The sequence below is a fragment of the Ambystoma mexicanum genome, chromosome 4q (assembly GCF_040938575.1).
Source record: "Ambystoma mexicanum isolate Mex_15411 chromosome 4q, UKY_AmexF1_1, whole genome shotgun sequence".
NCBI classification, from domain to species: domain Eukaryota; kingdom Metazoa; phylum Chordata; class Amphibia; order Caudata; family Ambystomatidae; genus Ambystoma; species Ambystoma mexicanum.
In genome coordinates this window covers 319714226-319732451 of record NC_090928.1, presented here as the reverse complement: position 1 = coordinate 319732451, position 18226 = coordinate 319714226, and the positions used below count along the sequence as shown (strand labels likewise).

Below are 18226 nucleotides of genomic sequence, written 5' to 3'. Positions count from 1 at the left end.
AAGAAGGTTCGTCCAATACATTGAGATGAGATCCCCATCAGGCAGTGAATCACAGTCATCAGAGGATGATCAACGAAAAAAAGGGTATGTGTGGGCTCTCAACAACGCCACAGCCACCCAGCACAGCCCAACGCTCCAGCTTCAAGTCAACAACACACCGTTAGAATTCCTCATAGACACGGGGGCAACTGTTAACATAATAAGCGAACAGGCGTATAACTCACTCCCCAGCCCCCCAAAGATTCGGAAGGTGTCAGTGGACATATACCCCTACGGCGCCACGACCCCGCTGCCATGCAAAGGAACAATATCAGCATGGTGCGTGCATAAATCGCATGCCGCAAAAATCACGCTACACATCCTGAAGACGGAAGCCAACAGCGGGTGCATTCTCAGTTTCAAGACTGCCGTCGAGATGGGTTTGGTGCACATCCTGTATCAGCTAATGGCCCATAAATACTTTGCCAGACCGGATGCCATCGAGCAAACATTTCCCAACCTATTCAAAGGCCTAGGAAAACTAAAGCACCGCAAGGTACAGCTGCACATAAACCCGAAAATACCACCCGTCGCCCAGCACTATAGGGGCATTCCGATAAATATACAACACCAGGTCGAAGAGGAGCTGGACAAACTAATCAAACTCAACGTCATCGAACCGGTCTCAGGACCCACTCCATGGGTGTCCCCCATCGTTCCCGTCCCCAAAAAGTCACCGGATGGATCCATACGCCTGTGCGTCGATATGAGGAGGGCCAATGTGGCCATCGAAAGGGAAAGACACCAGGCGCACAGAATCACGGACATGATACATCTGCTCCACGGGGCCCAGGTCTTCTCGAAACTGGACCTCACCAAAGGCTATCATCAGATCGAGATTGAGCCCGGATCCAGGTACATCACGACATTCGTTACACACCTGGGTTTATTTCAATACAAAAGACTTAGCTTCGGGATATCCTCTGCAGCAGAAATTTTCCAAGAGGAAATACACAGAGTCATCAGGCACGTGCCCAACTGCCTAAATTACTCCGACGACGTCCTCGTATTTGGAAAGACCCAAGAAGAGCACGACACTGCTCTCCACAGAGTGTGCGCTGCACTACAAGAGGCAGGACTAACGCTCAACAAAGCCAAATGCGAGTTCGGTAAAGGCTCTGTACGATTTTTCGGCCACATATTCTCCGACAAAGGGATGCGACCAGACCCGGAGAAAGTGGCGGCACTCAACTCAGACGCACCCCCGACGAACACGACGGAACTTCGTTCCTTCTTAGGACTGGCCAGCTACTGCTCCAGATACCTAAAGGACTACGCAACCATCAGTAACCCGCTGCGCCTCCTAACGCGCAAGGATCAACCTTACACTTGGTCCACGGACTGTCAGAAGGCATTCGAGGCGATACGGGATGCCATTTCCAAGGCAGAGGACATGGCGTACTATGACGCCAAAAGGCACACCGAGGTGATAGTGGACGCCAGCCCCGTGGGTCTGGGCGCCATACTAACGCAAGTTGACCCGCTGGAACCGGCAAACATATATGTGGTCGCATACGCCAGCAGGAGCTTAATCCCGACAGAACAAGCCTACTCCCAAGCGGAAAAGGAGAGCCTGGCGGTGGTGTGGGCATGCGAATATTTTCATCTGTTTGTGTATGGCAAGGAATTCACCATCATCACCGACCACCAGGCACTGATCACTATATATGGAGACCCCAAATCACGGATGCCGCCCAGAATAGCCAGATGGGGCCTACGACTGCAGGACTACAAATTCGTCATCAAGCACCGGCCTGGAAAAGAAGACAATCCAGCGGATTATCTATCACACCACCCGACCGGCCCGGCCACACCACACCCATCCATCGCTGACGAATATCTTAACTACGTAGTCCATCACCTACAACAACTACCAGTCGGGTGGGCAGACATCATTGCTCACTCGGAACAAGATCCGGCTCTACGCATCGTGCGACATTGCATACAAGAGGACAGAAGGGCGCACATGTGTCAACAGGCACAACACGAGTCGGAAGAGGTCCGAGCAGACGTCAAACTGATAGACCAGGTCCGGGACGAACTCTCCATCGTCGACGATCAAGTAATACTCAAAGGGTGCAAAGTGCTCCTCCCGAAATCGCTACGCACCAGAACGATCCAAGTAGCACACGAAAGTCACCGGGGAGTGGTGGCCACCAAGAGACTACTGAGGGAAAAAGTGTGGTTCCCCAAACTGGACTCGATGGTTGAGGAAATCATAGGGCAATGCACAACGTGTGCACAGGTAGCACCGCCTCCGCACCCAAACCCACTCCACATGTCGCCACTACCGAGAAATGTATGGGAAGAACTGGCGGTGGACTTCTTTGGACCCCTAAGAAATGGCACATATGTGCTAGTGCTAATAGATGAACACTCCCGATTCCCGGACGCACAGATCGTGGACAGCACAGCAGCAACCAGCGTTATTCCGGCACTAGACCGCATGCTGTCCACATATGGAATACCCAGGATCATAAAATCTGATAATGGAGCGCCATTCATGAGCACAGACTTCGAAAACTTTGCGAAGTATATGGGCTTCCAGCATCGGAAGATAACTCCGCGATGGCCTCAGGCCAATGGAATGGTCGAGAGGTTCATGGCCAACATCAAGAGAACCCTGCAAATAGCGACCATCCTCCACAAACCTTTTGAACAAGCACTGTATCAAGCACAGTTTCTCAGGGACTATCGCCACACTCCCCACAGCACCACGGGCGTCTGCCCCGCTGACCTGATGTTCCTCAGGCCAGTACAGACACGACTGCCAGAAGACGCCCGCGCCGCTGAAGCCACGCCTCTGGAACAAGAGGCCAAAAACAAGGATGACATCGCCAAAGCCAAAATGAAGGACGCGGCGGATCACAAAAGAAAGGCACAGGAGTCGAACGTGGAACTGGGAGACCAAGTGTGGCTGCGGCAACCGAAACAGCGCAAGGAGGATGCCACGTTTGCACCGGAACCGCTGACGGTCACGCAAAAGAAAGGCACGATGATTACGGCCCAGAGGACTGACCAGTCCTCCGTCACAAGAAACGTATCGTATTTCAAACCCAAGAGGTGCTACAGGGAGGATACCTTGTATCAAGAAGCTGACAGCGAAGAGGACATTGCCCTTGACGGGTATTACGCGGAGGAGAGCGAGTCATCAGAAGGGGAGGACAGGTCATCACCCCAGGGCCTGGACGAACACACCCCGGGCAACAGAGGTCGCCCTCAGAGGAGTCGTTTCAAACCCCACAGACTCATAGAAGAAATGGAGTAAGGTAAAAAAGAGACATGTGGTTGTTTAAAAAGGGGGGAGATGTCGGATTGTTAGTTAGGGCTATGTAGCCCGCCCACATCGTTGTGTGGGCAGACCGCCGTTGCGGTCTTAGTTCCCGGCAAGGGAAGTGACGTTGGGCTAGGGAGGGGGCGGGACAGGAAAGGGGGCAGTGTAACTTGAACGGGGAATAAAGGAAGACACATTGTTCCCCGGCTCCTCCCGTGTGACTTATTACGCGGTTCGGGGACCCGCGTAAAACCTCACAGTCTGTATCTAGAATATGACTAAAGCACAGTTCTGTGAAGTCCTTCAACAAATCTTTCCTGCATGGGGAAATGGATGATATCAAAATGTGTTAATGCCACGCCAAGTCTACCAGATTGTCCATTACCCATCTCTCCTGTTTCTTAAAACTGACATCTGCTTAAAGAGCTGCTGATCAAAGGCTTTTGGGTAAATACACGCGTTTCTTTCTCCAAAAAAGCCTTTCACAGATACCTACTTGACTAACAAACCTCTCGAGACCACAAAGCTCAACACCATAAGCAACGATATCACAAATTTCTTCACAGTAAGCAGTCTCTATTTTCAATGCAAAATTATCCCTGTGTTTACACAAGTGCATTGTAATGGCTTACCCCGCAATAGATGCTTTTCCTGAGACTGACTTTGTATGGGCTTTCCAGGAGAGATTGGGAGAAAATAATACACCCAAACAGGAAAAGCTAGCCACCACATCAACTGTTTGCCCATTTAACTTGAAGCTGGCTTTGCCCGGCTCGTATTCTAATTGCTACTTTAGATTTTGCTTTATTCAAAATTAGGTGATTTAGAGAACAGTAAGTTTGGACATCATAAAGTTGGACCCTGAGAGCATTTGCTGTCCAAGCATAGGCAAGAGCGTCCCTTCAATATTAGGGATGTCTCTTTTGGCTTCTTCAACAATTTGCGGCTTGTCATTCATGTATAGGCAGAATAGAACTGGGGCAAGTAGGCAGCCTTGTTTAACACCTCTCATCATTTGGATTGTCTGTGCAAGTTGTCTCTGAGAGCCAAACCTGAACTGAGGTGCTATTGTATAAGGACCTGATGAGGTCAAACAGTTTTTTGTATATCACCATGGTTGCCAGTTTCAGCCACAGCCTCTCTCTGACCACCACGTTGAACGCTGAAGAGAAGTCTACAAATGCTACATTGAGGGACATTTCCTTGACTGTAGCATATTTGTAGGCTAGATGCCACGGTACAAAGGTCTGATCCACAGTTGAGAGACCTGATCTGAATCCGCCTTGTGCCCTGTCCAGGAGTCTATTATTGCCAATCCAACTATTTAGTTCTTGGAGAATTAGATAAGAGAGGATTTTGCAATCGATGTCAAACAGACTGATTGGGCGATAGGACTTGACCCCATTTGTGGGGCCCTTTTTATACAGAGGGATACTGGTTGAGTTTGACCAAGATGATGGGGACATCCCACTGCTGACAAAGAGGGGAAAGACAACACTAAGGATCTGAACCCACAAGCCCCTTAGGAACTTAAAAAAGGTCTTCGGAATCAGAATAGAACCTTGGACCTTACCGCATGCCAGGTGGTCAATGGCTTTGCAAATCACAGCTTCTGTGAAGAGTCATCTTTCAAATGGACCAAACTGGTCTACTAGGTGGTTTGCCAACCCATTTGATAAGGAAGTGGGCCCCCTGCTCTGGGCATCAAAATTATCAGATAAAACTTGGCCCAATTGATCAATGTGGTATCAGAGGTGCTCCTTGGTGCCTATGGAGATTCTGGCGTCTCACGTGTCATACTGTTGCACTCCAGCGTAGACCAATCCTTCATCTGCGGTCTAGTTCTTCTCCAAAATGATGCTGAGCACACAATCACGTCCTCTGAGCAAAATGAAATGAAACAGAGAAGACTTTGCGTCTCAAAACATTCTGACGCTCCTTCCCATTTCCACCTTTATTCTGCCTTCCTCTTGCCAACCTTTTTCGCTCTGCCTTCCAGCCTTCCATTCTGTTTGAGTTATAATTTTCCCCAAGATTCCTCTGCTTGGCGTGCTGCTTGCACTAAACCTTTTTCGCTCGTTGTTCTGCCCGCACTGAACCTTCCTGCTTGGCTTGCGACCTGCACTTACCCTTTCCGAAGCCTCATTCTGTTTGATGTAAAATCCACACTCATCTCTACTAAAGAAGCTATTCCAATCCGCATCAGCCTACGATCCTTGCAGAGGGTTTTTCTGGCTTTTCCTTTACTCTCATGGGTCTAGCATCCAGACTCTAGCTCCTTGATTCCAGACATTCATAGTGGAACCATCGGGGAGATCCGGTTTTGCTTGGCTCCCAATTTCAGTACATCACAGTGAAAAATCTTCTCCATCATAGGCAGTAAGTGGGCAATTATTTATATTTGTCTTGATTCTGACACGTGGTCCCCCCCCCGTACCACCAAAGAAACGGGTGGAGTGGTCCACCAACTCAGCCTTTGCTATATTGAGTTTGATGCACAAGTCGGATTTCCCTAATCCCTGTGACACCACTCTCCAGAAGGTTTTTGTGTCCCTCTCATTTGCTCCCTTAGTCATATTTTGCCATCTGCGGCTCCAGAATTCTTTCTTTACAGCAATAAGGGATTTGCAGGTTTTCCTAATCAGGCAGACCTCTGCCCTCCCTCCACCCTGCCTAACCCTAGATAAGAGTAGACCCTTCAAATCTGCGCATTCATTGTTGAACCAGCCCACATATTCCAATCTACAGCATTGTTTCTATATTTGATCACGTAAGGAAGTGATGTACGCAATTATTTTGTTGCCGGAAAATGTAGAATCTGAAAAATTATGAATTGGAAATGTTTGGCAAGGCAATAATCACAAACATCACTCCCACCCACTATCCCCCCTCCCTTCACCTCCCTAACCCTAATACTTACTTCTGGCACCCAATTTACCGTTTCTCCTTCTCTGCAGCGCTCACCCTCAACGTGAGATCTGCCTCCCCATTGAGAGGCGGAACGTCTGTTGCAGGGTCCTTTTCTTTTCTTTTTTAAACTTTCTTTGTCCCCCCTGCTTTCCTTTTTATGGAAGCGGGGGACACACCGGCAACACCTGCTCCCCTTGATCGACATTATGGGACTTTGGTTATTTTTCCAATGCCAAACTCTGCATTTCTGTCTGTTTGGGGGGTTTCTTTTTCAATTCTTTCTGCGGAACCCGTAAGAAAGAAAAGAAGCTGTCTGTTGGTCATACAATTTGCAATATTCATGCCAGAATATAGGCCTGGCTCTGCCCCAGTCCCATATGCATTCTGGATTTCATGCAAGACCCTATTATCTATAGACTGCTCCAGCCACTCAGACATGGATTCCACAATCTGGGGCCCCACCTGACTCTTACTTTGTTTGTCACTTCCACCTCCCCTCTGCCGCAACCTCCATGTGCTCATCTCTGTCACTGTTGTCCATTAGGTATTTAAATAAACAAAGAGCAATGTGATTGCTTTCCACTCTGGGACAGATTTCAAAATAACCATAGGATACCTACGCGTAAATATGAAGCACAATATAGGAAATTACAGAACTTGACCCTCTTGCTTCGTAAGTGGGTTCAAAAGTCGAAAGTGACGCAATCGCATTTTGAGCAGAGACTCGTACACATGTTTCTCAAGCTCCTTCCTTCAGCATCGATCTTGGATTCACAATGCCCCAAGATGATAACTTTGTGTTGGTCCTTTGAAAGGGCACTGGCCTCCTCTTCCAGATTGGATAGGAGAGAAACAAATTCCATGACATGTTTACTGCATGCTTAGACATTGATGACTGTGAGTTTTTCCCCATCTATCAGAACTACAGCTACCACCATTAAAGATTTGGAAGTCAGTTGGCATTCCTCTGCGTAAAATGCACTGGTCCTGCAAGCTATCTGTTGGTGCCCTATATGCCCTGATGCAGATCCTTTTTCTGCGCTTTTGAAGAAATGTAGGTAGTCCCCCAATACCCACTGATCCAAAGATCAGGTTTTCTGCAATATGATATGGTTAATGTTTATAACAAAATCCTTGAAATTCTGGTCACGCCTTTTCTGTGGCGAGCCGGCTCATTAATTTAATGCAAGCCTTGGAACGACATCAAGCTCCCTATCGTCATTACCATGCATGGGGCAAGACTTCCTCAATGATGGTCACCTGTGGTCAGATGAAGCAATAACAGATGCTTTTGGGGCTTTATGCCTATTTGCCTCAGGCATGAGGCATCCCAAGGAAGATCTTCACCCTTTGGTGCTGATGTTTTCGCAGGGGGCCTTTGGACCCGATATGGGCAGAAGTTGGTTGCATGAAAGCTTGTGAGATTGCACCATTCCCTTTAGGTGAAGATGCTTGTGTTTCACCACTGGCGACGCAGCTGGTAACACCTCTGTGTTCAAAGCGAGAAATACTAGGAGTGTATCTTAACTCGTTTCTCGACCATTCCAATGGGACTCGTGGAGGAATGCTCCTATGGTGCATTAAGACAGTACTGGTGTCCCCCGACGGTAAAATCAGCTGGATTTTAGAAAATGGATTAAAAAGAGGATCCACTTTTCTTAGAAAGGGAATCAAGCTAAAATGTACGCAGCCAATCAGAATGGCTTAGCTAGGGAGGCCATTTGCATAAATGTTTATACTCAGCCTCTTTACTAGTTTCAGGTCTGATCTCATGATTACGCCCCCTCCAAGCTTACCACTTAGCCACATGTACACCTTGTTCTGGAGACTAGTCCAATTTTCCCGTTCCGTGCGATCGGGAACATTTAGCATTAACATATTTATTATATCTTGAAGGAGTTTGCGGAGGTGAGACTCATCGGGCAAATGCCCTGAGGCTGTCATGTGTCTGCACAATTTTGACTCTTCAATCGCTGCCACAGCAGACATAGGTTGCCATTCCGTAGATCCCTCTAAGTCCATAAATACATTAGAAGTCGAAAATTAGACCCTCGGCCATATTCAATTTTTTCCATCTGCCCTCTGTCAAACCTCTTGCTCTGAAGTGGATGGGGCGAGAAAAGAACTCCAGTTGAAATAGGCCCTGGACTGACACCTCCATCATGATGGTGGTCATCAGAGTTTGAGGTTTTTGTGAGTTGCAATGGAGTGGGCACTACTGCTCTCTATAGCACCCATGGCTGGAGAGTCAGATTAAGACATGTGGGGACAACAGAGAATGTGTCAGCTTCTGAGGCCAGTCTTGTTCTCGTAGCTTTAATAGTGTCATTCAAAGCTTCACTTAGATCACTTGCCCTTTTTGGCTCCTTGCCCGAGTCTCATTTGAGAAGACTCATTATGTAGTTTAATCCACTGATCAATTGAGGATTTGAGCACGGTTATGAATGTATTCAGGGTGATGATTGATCGGGAGCATGACTGTGCCTTAGGGGTTGTAGGCAGGCTTTGGAACAATATAGTTTTACCAGTCTTGTTTGCCCCAGAGGGTGGGGTCTGGTTGTCACCTTCGCTCTCGACACTAAAGGAAATTGATGGAAGTTTGGGGCAGATCAAATGACCATCAGACGTCTCTAGCAATGCCGAGCAATACAACCCTTTTTCACAGGAATGGACCAGCTCCATGGAGTTGGCACTCTTGCAGCCTGATACAGGTCACTGGTCATATTTACACATTGAACGCGGGATAGTAGTTTATGTGCAGAGCTGTAAGGCCTCAAAGGGCCCGCTTACGGCAGATATCCATGCTTCCGATAGAGAAACAATATCTTCAGTGCCGAGGTCTCACCGTAGATTTGGAACTCCTGATGGCAAGGCGTTTGTGGCAGGACCGCACGCCAAGTCTGCTCTAAGCTTCTGAATCATGGGGTGCTTAAAGCTACACTGTCTTCGGTGTGACTTATGAACTTCTGTAGGTTTCTCATTCTGGCTTCACTTTCTGCTATTGCTTCAACAAAAGGGTCAGCACAGATCAGGGTTAGAGGACAATTTGACAAGGGGTCAATTTGAACATCCACTGACTCACTGGAATGTATCTCTGAGTCTTGGGCACTCTCAAAGCCCGGAGCCAAAATCTTGGGCAGCATTGGAGGTATCAAGAGAGGGGGAAAAGAGAAGGAGCAACAGGCACAATAGATGGTTGGTTAAAGTCCAGTTTTCTTGCCGGACTGAGAATACGCATTACATTAAGAGGAGATGACAGCTCGTGGTCTCTTCCATGAGCTCCGGGAATTCCAAAACTTTAACGGTCCTTCAGAGATAAGAGACAGGGAGAGAGGTCTGGCCAGGTCACAAGGTCTGGATCCAGTTTGTTTTTAATCCTTCTCCTGTCAGTGCTGGCTCCCAGGGCCATCCTTTCACCATCATGAACTAACACTGTCACGAAGGCTATCTTTGTAGGTGCATGGGTGAGGTGTCTAATCACCAGGCTGGAATCAGAATCAGCTTGCACTGTTTCTCGTGCGAGTGATAGACGCTGCAAAAAACTAAGGGTCTCGAGGTATACAGACCCCGCCGGCGAGTTTTTGGCAGATTCTGCAGTTGATTTCAAGATTAGTTCTGTGTCCGATATTCCCCCGCTCCTGTTCCTACTATGCCCCTCAGACCCTGGCCGCAACGGGCGCTGTGAGGGGGATTCTGCCTCCTGTGGTGATTTAATATCGACCAAGGGTTTCTTATGAACAAAACCCATGATGGAGCTTTGCCTCGTTTCGGTGATAGGTCCTTGACCGGAAAGTGCACTTAATTAAGCTTAATTATGCTTGAGATGATGTTGGATTGCCATTGAGTTTAAGTATAGTGTCACATAGCCCAGCAATTAACTAGCAAGTAGTGTATACTGAGTGATATAAAACTGTATGACCATCATCAAGCAAAAGGTACACATGTGCCATTGTAAATGTTCTGATGTATTCATAATATTACATCCTCATGTAATCGCCATTATAGTGAGCATACATACTCCTATCCCAATAATCCTGTATTATCAGGGAATACCTGGTAAGCTGTTCCTTTTAAACTACATGTTCTGCTGATACTATAGGTCAGAGCTGTGCCACAGAAAACCCCACAATGAAATAAAACGATCAAATTATGAAAGCAAATTGCAAATTTCGCAGGTATGGTGATTTCCAAAGAATCAGCCATGCAGCAGGCACAGTTTGCACCACTGCAGGCGGTGTGGCACTCCTGCAAAGGTGTTCACCCGGAAACGGTCCTGGTTCGCAAACACAAACAAAGCTGGCGCAAGTCCCACGAAGAATAAAGGTAACATCAGGAGTCTGAAAGTTAAACACATTTGTGGACAATTCTTCCTGAAAACGTTGTCAAACTTTGGGAAGTGAACAACTTTTGAGAACATTTAAAAATAAAACAGGGAAATGACTCAACTATAAGCTGATGATTCAAATATTCTAGTGGATTTACATAACTGTCATGATACAGGTAGGAAAGTGGAAGAAGGACTAGGTGTTATACAGGGATGGATGCATGATACCTTTCTAATGGTGGGAAAACAGAGATATTACTGGTTGGTAGCCTGAGGGATAATTCCCTGCCATTCATGGGGCCTTCTAGTTTAGACACACCTCCTGTGCCAGTTGAGGGAGTCAGAAACGTGGCCATTCCCATTTACAATAAGCTGTCTTTCGCTCCTCAGGTGGATTCCATTGTGAAGAGCGCCCACTTTCATCAGATCGACATAAACAGATGTGGCTATTTTTAAGATTCAAATCAGCGAAAGACTCTGGTTCAAGCAGTGGTCCAATCCAGCTGCACACTTAACTGGTGCACCCAAGCACCCTTCGACACTCTACTCTTTCAACTGACCTGGACTACGGTCCCTGAGGGTGTTCAATTTACCAGGGCTTTGAGGTCATACCAATGATATATAGAGCGCTATATAAATGCCAAATAACATTGCATAACATAATGGAATCCAGTATTGTGCAACCATCTATCTGGGTGTTGTGAAGAAATGCATAGCTAAGCTCCAGGATGTTCAACAACACGCAGTGCAAACAATATTTCCTGAAGCCCGTAAATTTTTTTGTAGGCCGAAAATTGAGGTCATCATTCAATGTTGAGTCTTAACACTGATTTGGAAAATCATACAGGGAATGGCGCCCTGGTACCTGTCCATATGGGTAAAGGCATATGTCCCCGCTGAAGTGCTCAGATTGGGTGGGGAAGACCTACTGCAGGTGACTGGATTTACCAATAAAGGCTTTGGAGGTAAAATCGTTGGGACTTTGGCTGTTGCATTTGGAACAGTTTTGCAATCTCAATTCGAAACACTCCTACTGTGCCAAGTTTTAAGGCTTCATTAAAAAACCATTTGTCCTCCGCCGTTTTTATTTCTTGAACTTTTAGGATAGATGGAACATTGTTGGATACTGTTTTGTGATTGGCACTGATCATATATGACCCTTTTAAAGGTTGTGGGAATCAAGCGCAATTTGTGCCCAGCCGAATGTGTACATTTTTGTTTTTGTTTCATTTACGTGCATGTCTGCTACTTTTACTGAATATGGATCATTGTGCAAAATCATTCTTGCTAAAGAGATGGCTTTTAGTTTACCTGGACTCAGCGCGTTTACACAGAAGTCCCGCTGAAGCTCATTGGAGGACTGGCTGTGGTTTACGACTCTGCTGTGCCCTGACTAGTGTGTGTGGGTTACCATCTGCACTTTGACTCTCTTGCCCATTAGTACTGGAGCATCTTCTTAGAACCTTCCCAGGTTAAAATGGTGCACTCAGGGTGGGTACAAGAGCCCAAAAGAGAAGTGGCATTGTGTGGCAAGTTTTACTTAAAACATTAAATGGATCTATGCTGGCCCTTTGGAGTATAGCCTTGGACCACATGGAAATATTTAATGTTATGTTAAGTTGATTTATACCATGCACCGTTTGCAGGGTCTCCAGGCGCTCATGTGGCTCTTTAAGTGGGTTAGGTAGGTTAGTGAGGGAAGGGGATAGGATAGATATTGTGCTCTTCTGTTGGTGTCTGTAGAACCAGAAGAAACTGGCGTCTGTGCGTGTCAGCTTGCTGAGTGTGCTTGGAATTGTGCGCAATGGGGTCATTGTGTCCGCAGGGGCAACGTCCAGTGTATAGGTTGTAGTTCGCACAGTTTGTTCGTTTGGTGGCTGTGTGAGTTGTGTGTTTGTGTGAGGTTGATCGAGCCCGATAGATTGTGTGGGGTGTGTGTGGGGGGTATGATGGAGCAGAGGGAGAGGCACGGATGGTTAGTGGTTAGTATGTTGTGGTTGTTTTGTTGTTGGTGCCAGGATCCATAGTCAGTTGATTGTCTCAGGTCCGTGGTGATATTGTGGGAGGTTCCCTTTTTTTGGTGCTGATCACAGTGAGTCGAATAGCTAGGTTTTCATTCGTTTTCTGAAGGTGAGGTGGTCTTCTGTCGTTCTTATCTCCTTCTGGAGATATATGTAAATTAGTCCCCAGAAAGAACCCTCAAATGTACTCCTGTGCTCTGATACGTTAGGATACATCTTTGCCACTCTGCCACAGCTTTATTGTTTGATAACTGGAGGCCTGGCAAGCGTTTAGCTACTTGTTTTCTGAAAGCAAATACAGGGGCACATTGATTAATTCCACCATGCAGTTGACAAGAACACTGAAATTGACTTTTCTATCAAGCCCCATCTAGATGGACCAAGAGAGAAATGCCAATTTGAATTTTTTTTGTCTACTGTGTAGTATAGTACAAAGTGCCTCTGTATTTAATTTGAGTCCAGGTGAAGCCTTCGCTGAACAGCGCCAGACTTCCAGTCATCAGTTACTGCAAGTGGCAAGGATTCATTCTAAAATGGCAGCTCTGGGGTGAAAAGGTGAGGCTTCATTTTGGGGTTATTTTACACACTTACCCGTGGTTTAATGCTGTTCTGCCAATCGTGATTACTTCCACGTTTGAAAAAAAAAAACACACCATACATAGTATCACTCCTTTTAAGCAGTGGCACAGAATACATTTGACAAAATAATGGATAAATAGATTCAGAAGAGCAGGTTGTAATTATGAGTACAGTGTGAATGGTAAAACACATGTAGGGCCTCACTGCGCTTTGGGCAGTTTTAACCCTGCTAAACTCATCACTGGTAATGGTAATTTAACACATGATTCAGGGCGTTTATTGCATTTAGAACATAGACATACCGCATGGATTCAATAAGGGGAGTTCAGCCCTTGCAATACTCTCTGTGCCCTGCAGGCCTTCCATATCCCATGCAATCCCGCACGCAATGAGGGGGTAGTCAACAAATGGTAGTAGGGTCGGACTGGGGCACACAATTGTCTCGGGCACCAATGAAAAAGTGGCCCACCGTTGCAAATGGCAATTCATTGCTTTTGTGACACCGTTTGAATAGTGGCCAAGGGGGAGGGTTTTGATAAAATGTGATGCAAATTGTGCATTTTAGAGAATATTTATTCAGCAACACTGGTCAAAACTAGCCACATAGTGAAGTAACTCATAAGTAACTCATCAAACGGGCCCACATTGGCCAGAAAAGTGGGCCACTTTTATCCCAAAAGACTGGCACACACAAGCATTTTGCGTTTTTGGTTCGGGCATTACCCTATAGGCCATTCTGAGCCTGACTGGCAGGTATTTCAAATACCACATGTTAATTTCCATTACCGCTCTACTCGTAATGAGTCCCCTTGTTTGGTGCCAATCACGAAATACATTTTAATTTCCAAACAAATCTCCTGGGACACATAGGCCTCTGGACAGGAAACTATGTGTGCAGTCCCTTGCCAGCCTTAAAAAAAATATCAGTAATGTTGAAAGATGGGGAGGGTGCAAAGTGAAATTTGCTGAGCGACTGCGCCGCACAGTCGACTGCAGGGGTCATTTTGAGAAGCTGGGCTTGACAGCCTGGTACATCCTGTCCAGTCTTACTTACCGTAGAGGCGCATTTTTTAAAATTTATTTAAAGAAACCTACAAAATAAATGTCACATCACATGGGGACGTCACAGTGAAATGTTTGTTTTTTCTTTTCCCATTTCAGCCCGGCTGTGTAAATACGACAGAAATCGATATAAAAAAGTCCTCGAGAATGAGAAATCCGCACAAAACAAGAAAGGTAAAGTGATGACTTTTTTGGTCTTAATGCTTAACCGCAGCCCATGTTCTTTTCGCATATTTACTGAATTTTGAGCATTCCTAAATCTGAAATTTCGTAAGTGGCAAAACTCCAGTACATACATGTGTCGTGTGAACAAATATTTAGTATTAGAGAGATTCTACTATGTGTGTCTCCTTTTGTGTATGGACATAATCTATTTATTTATCTATTTATTTACTGTGATTTTTTCCCACACCACTTGCAAACTCATCATTCACATGTGCTTAGTGGGATCCAGGAGAGATCATGTATGTCAACATTGTCCATTCAATTTGGGAGGTGCTAGTTCAGTCCTGGTTTAACTTTGCATTCTGGGACTTGAAGTCCTGTATTTAGTATAGGACAACGCAGCACTACAGGTCCCAGAATGCAAAGTTAAAACCGGGACAAGACTAGAATCTCTGGAATGCATTAGAACATGTTGGCATGTTGGCATTTATGGGAGGGTCCTGATTGCAAAGAGTGATACACCACAAGCACTTCTCCTGAGGCTGCATGAAGACACCATCCCAAGAAAAAGGCACTCTTCTTGGGTGATGCTGGTGGGGAGGTGTTGGGGGAGAGGTAGACATAGAGAATGGTGGGCGTATACTCAGCAAAACCAGGAAAATGATGATCTTTTGGACTTTGGCAAAAGCAGATTTTGTTTGCTTCTTCATGTATTCACTGTAACAGTTTATTGAGAGACCACCTTCAACACGGGGATTTCCTTCCTCCCCCACTTATGGTGTGATGCAACAAACTGTTTAACAGATTCTTTTCTTCAGCCCTACTCCAGACACATATCATGCCCCTGTAAAGTCCCGTCTTTGGGGGCGCATGCAGGGCGGGCGCAGGCAGCTCAATGAAACACATCTGCACACTTGTGAGGTTATAGCAGGACTGCTTTATTAGCGCATAAAGCGTGCTTACAATAACGTGGGTGAGCTGACCCTCCTCGCGCATCGCTGTGTCCCTCATCAGGTGACAGCCGCCGATACTACATCTCCCCCAAAATAACATTGCCCTACCCCATTTCCTTGATCCACCGTCTTGGATTTCGAATGGTGCGGAAGGGTCTATTGTTGTTGTGGGGAGCTTCATTCTCTTCCTCTGGAGCCAGCTCCTCCCTTTCTGATTAGTCTTCCTCTCCTGAGTAGCCTAACATCTCCCTTGCGTAGTCCTCTGCCCTCGCCTGTTTTTCTGAATAGTGAGCTGTTCCTTCTTATCGTCTATCCCCACCTTTCAGCCGTCACAATGGACACTTTCACATGGCTGACAGTCAATGGCCGAGTGTGAAATGGTGGGACGTCCTTGTGTGATTGAGTCTGATGCACCAAAACATGTTCTCCTATGCCCAAATCTACCACACACGCTCTCTTCCTTTTGTCGGTGTAGTCAGTGCTTAAAGTGGGCCGGGGCCTGCCGGGGCCCGCCCCGGCAGTCTCCAAAAAGTGGGACTGAGCCGGGGCCCTGCCGGGGCCCCCCATCCCACACAACATTGGCGGGATGCATTACCCGCCGCGGCCGCAGCCGCGACGGGAGATGCGCCCGCCAGTTTAATTTCAGGCGAGCTGACAGAAGTGCCAGCCAGGCACAGCGTCGCTGAGGCTGGCTGGCACTTGTGTCAGTCACTGTAACTTCCCTGATGACCGGGAAGTTACAGTTCCTTTGTTTGCCCTTTGTTTGCCCTCACTGACCCGCAGGCTCCATGATCTAATATGCAGATTAGATCACGGAGCCCGCGGGTTTGCAGAGGGTGAAAGGCGCCTCGGGCTCAGTGATCTATCTGCTCTGAGCAGAGATCACAGAGCCCGAGGCGCCTTTCTCCATCGGCAAAGCTTTATAAAAGATGCCTTGAATTGTATACGTTTCAAGCCATCTTTTATAAACGTAGAAATATGTCTATGTTTATAAAAGACCGCTTGAAAGGCATCTTTTATAAAGCTTTGTCGATGGACAAAGCCACCTCGGGTTTTGTCCGTCCACAACGCTTTATAAAAGATGCCTTGAATTGTTTACGTTTCAAGCCGTCTTTTATAAACATAGAAATATGTTCTAAATCTCCATGCTTATAAAAGGTGGCTTGAAAAGTGCACAAACCATAGTAAGGTAAGCACACAAGTGTGCGTAAATTACTATGGTTTGTGCACTTTTCAAGCCACCTTTTTATAAACATAGAAATACGTAACATTGGTATGTTTATAAAGCTTGAAAGGTACACAAACCATAATAGTACGCATACAAATATATAAATGCTCACATACATTTATATATTTGTTTGCGCACCTTACAATGATTTGTGCACGTTTTAGGCCACGCCCACAATGGAAGCCACGCCCCCAAACGAGGGCCCCCCTCAATTTCTTACCCCACTTAAAGCACTGGGTGTAGTCTTTCATTTTCAGTTTTGCCTCGTCATCCCTTCTCCTTACTTCACTTTCCTCCTCTGTTACCGGTCCTTCATGAGGCAACCTTGAGCGCACGGCCGATCAAACACCAATTCAGCAGGGCATGTTCAAGTAGAATCATGGAGTGTGTTGCGGTAGTCCCGCAGATTGATATAGTGACTGTTCAATGGGCATGTGGGTGATGTTTGCAATGCGTATTGCCCTCTTGCTATTTGCCATGAAGCGCTCCACACTCCCATTTGCCTGGGACAAGAGTAGGGTAACCTTGCGGTACTGGAAGCCCATGTAAGCAGTGAAGTCCCGAAATTCTTTGCTGGTGAATGAAAGACCGTTGTCTGGCTTGACCACTTTGGGCACTCCAAACGCCAAGAAGATCCTGTCCAGCACCAGTATTTTAGATGACACAATCTCTACTTCTGGATACCTTGAGTGTTCATCTAGCACTACCAGCATGTATTCTCCCGACCTCACCGGGCCAAAAAAGTCTATTGATACTTCCAACACACCCCTTCCGGGAGTGAGGTCATGTTGGGAGGTTCTGGGAACTCAGGAGGCTGTAGACTGAGACAAATGTGGCATGATTTTAACGTTGTGTCAATCATTTTGTCTATTCCCAGGAACCATACTTTCCTCCAGAGCATTTGGTTTGTAGACACTATCCGTCTGTGGCTCTTGTGTGCATTGTCAACCGTGCGCTGGTGGTGTGGCGCTGATAGCACAATGCAATCTTCTTTAAGTATTAGAGATTTGGGAGGCACGGACAGTTCATCTATGGACTTGGCAAGTGTTTTGAAGGATGCCCGTCAAGGGCCTGTTGTGCCTGGACAGAGAATATTGCAGAGTTCCACTGTCCATTCTTGATGCAAGACGTGGCCAGCGAGAGTGTGGCATCTTCTGCTGTTCATTCTGTCAGTCCTGCCATTGAGATGGCTGGTGGCACTGCACAGTGGATGATGTAGTTTACATAACTATCCGCTCTGCTGCCCGATGACTGGGAGCCCACCAGCAGGTGACGAGAGAGAATATCTTCTGAATTCTCGTCCATCCCTGGCTTGTGTGTGTTGATGTATTTAAATTCCTGAAAGCGCAACACCCATCTTGTTATCCTGGGCGGCATTTGCACCATCGGCTTTCCATAGATGGTAACAAGAGCCTGATGATTGGTGATGATCGTAAAGGTCTTTCCATATAGGAACAGGCGCAAATGCTCACATGTCCAAACGACTGCCAGGGCCTCCTTCTATACCTGTGAGTAGCTTTGTTCAGATTCAGTCAGACTATTGCTGGCATAGGACACCACCTTTCTTTGTGCATGCTTACTCCCCGAGTGCTGAGCCAGGACTGCATCGAGACCCACCGGGCTGGCATCCACCGTCACCTCTGTTTGCATGTTTGGGTCAAAGTACGACAT

The 18226-nt window shown here is 46.7% G+C and overlaps 1 protein-coding gene across 4 annotated transcripts in view; it reads left to right on the top strand.

Annotated features, from left to right (window-relative positions):
* RGS7 (regulator of G protein signaling 7) overlaps positions 1–18226 on the top strand; it is a 2057596-nt gene that overhangs the window by 1603106 nt on the left and 436264 nt on the right. For all 4 annotated transcript variants that reach the window (XM_069607899.1, XM_069607897.1, XM_069607898.1 and 1 more), the window contains exon 10: positions 14309–14383. In XM_069607899.1, the coding sequence (XP_069464000.1) occupies positions 14309–14383 (75 nt within the window). The remainder of the gene's footprint in view (positions 1–14308; positions 14384–18226) is intronic.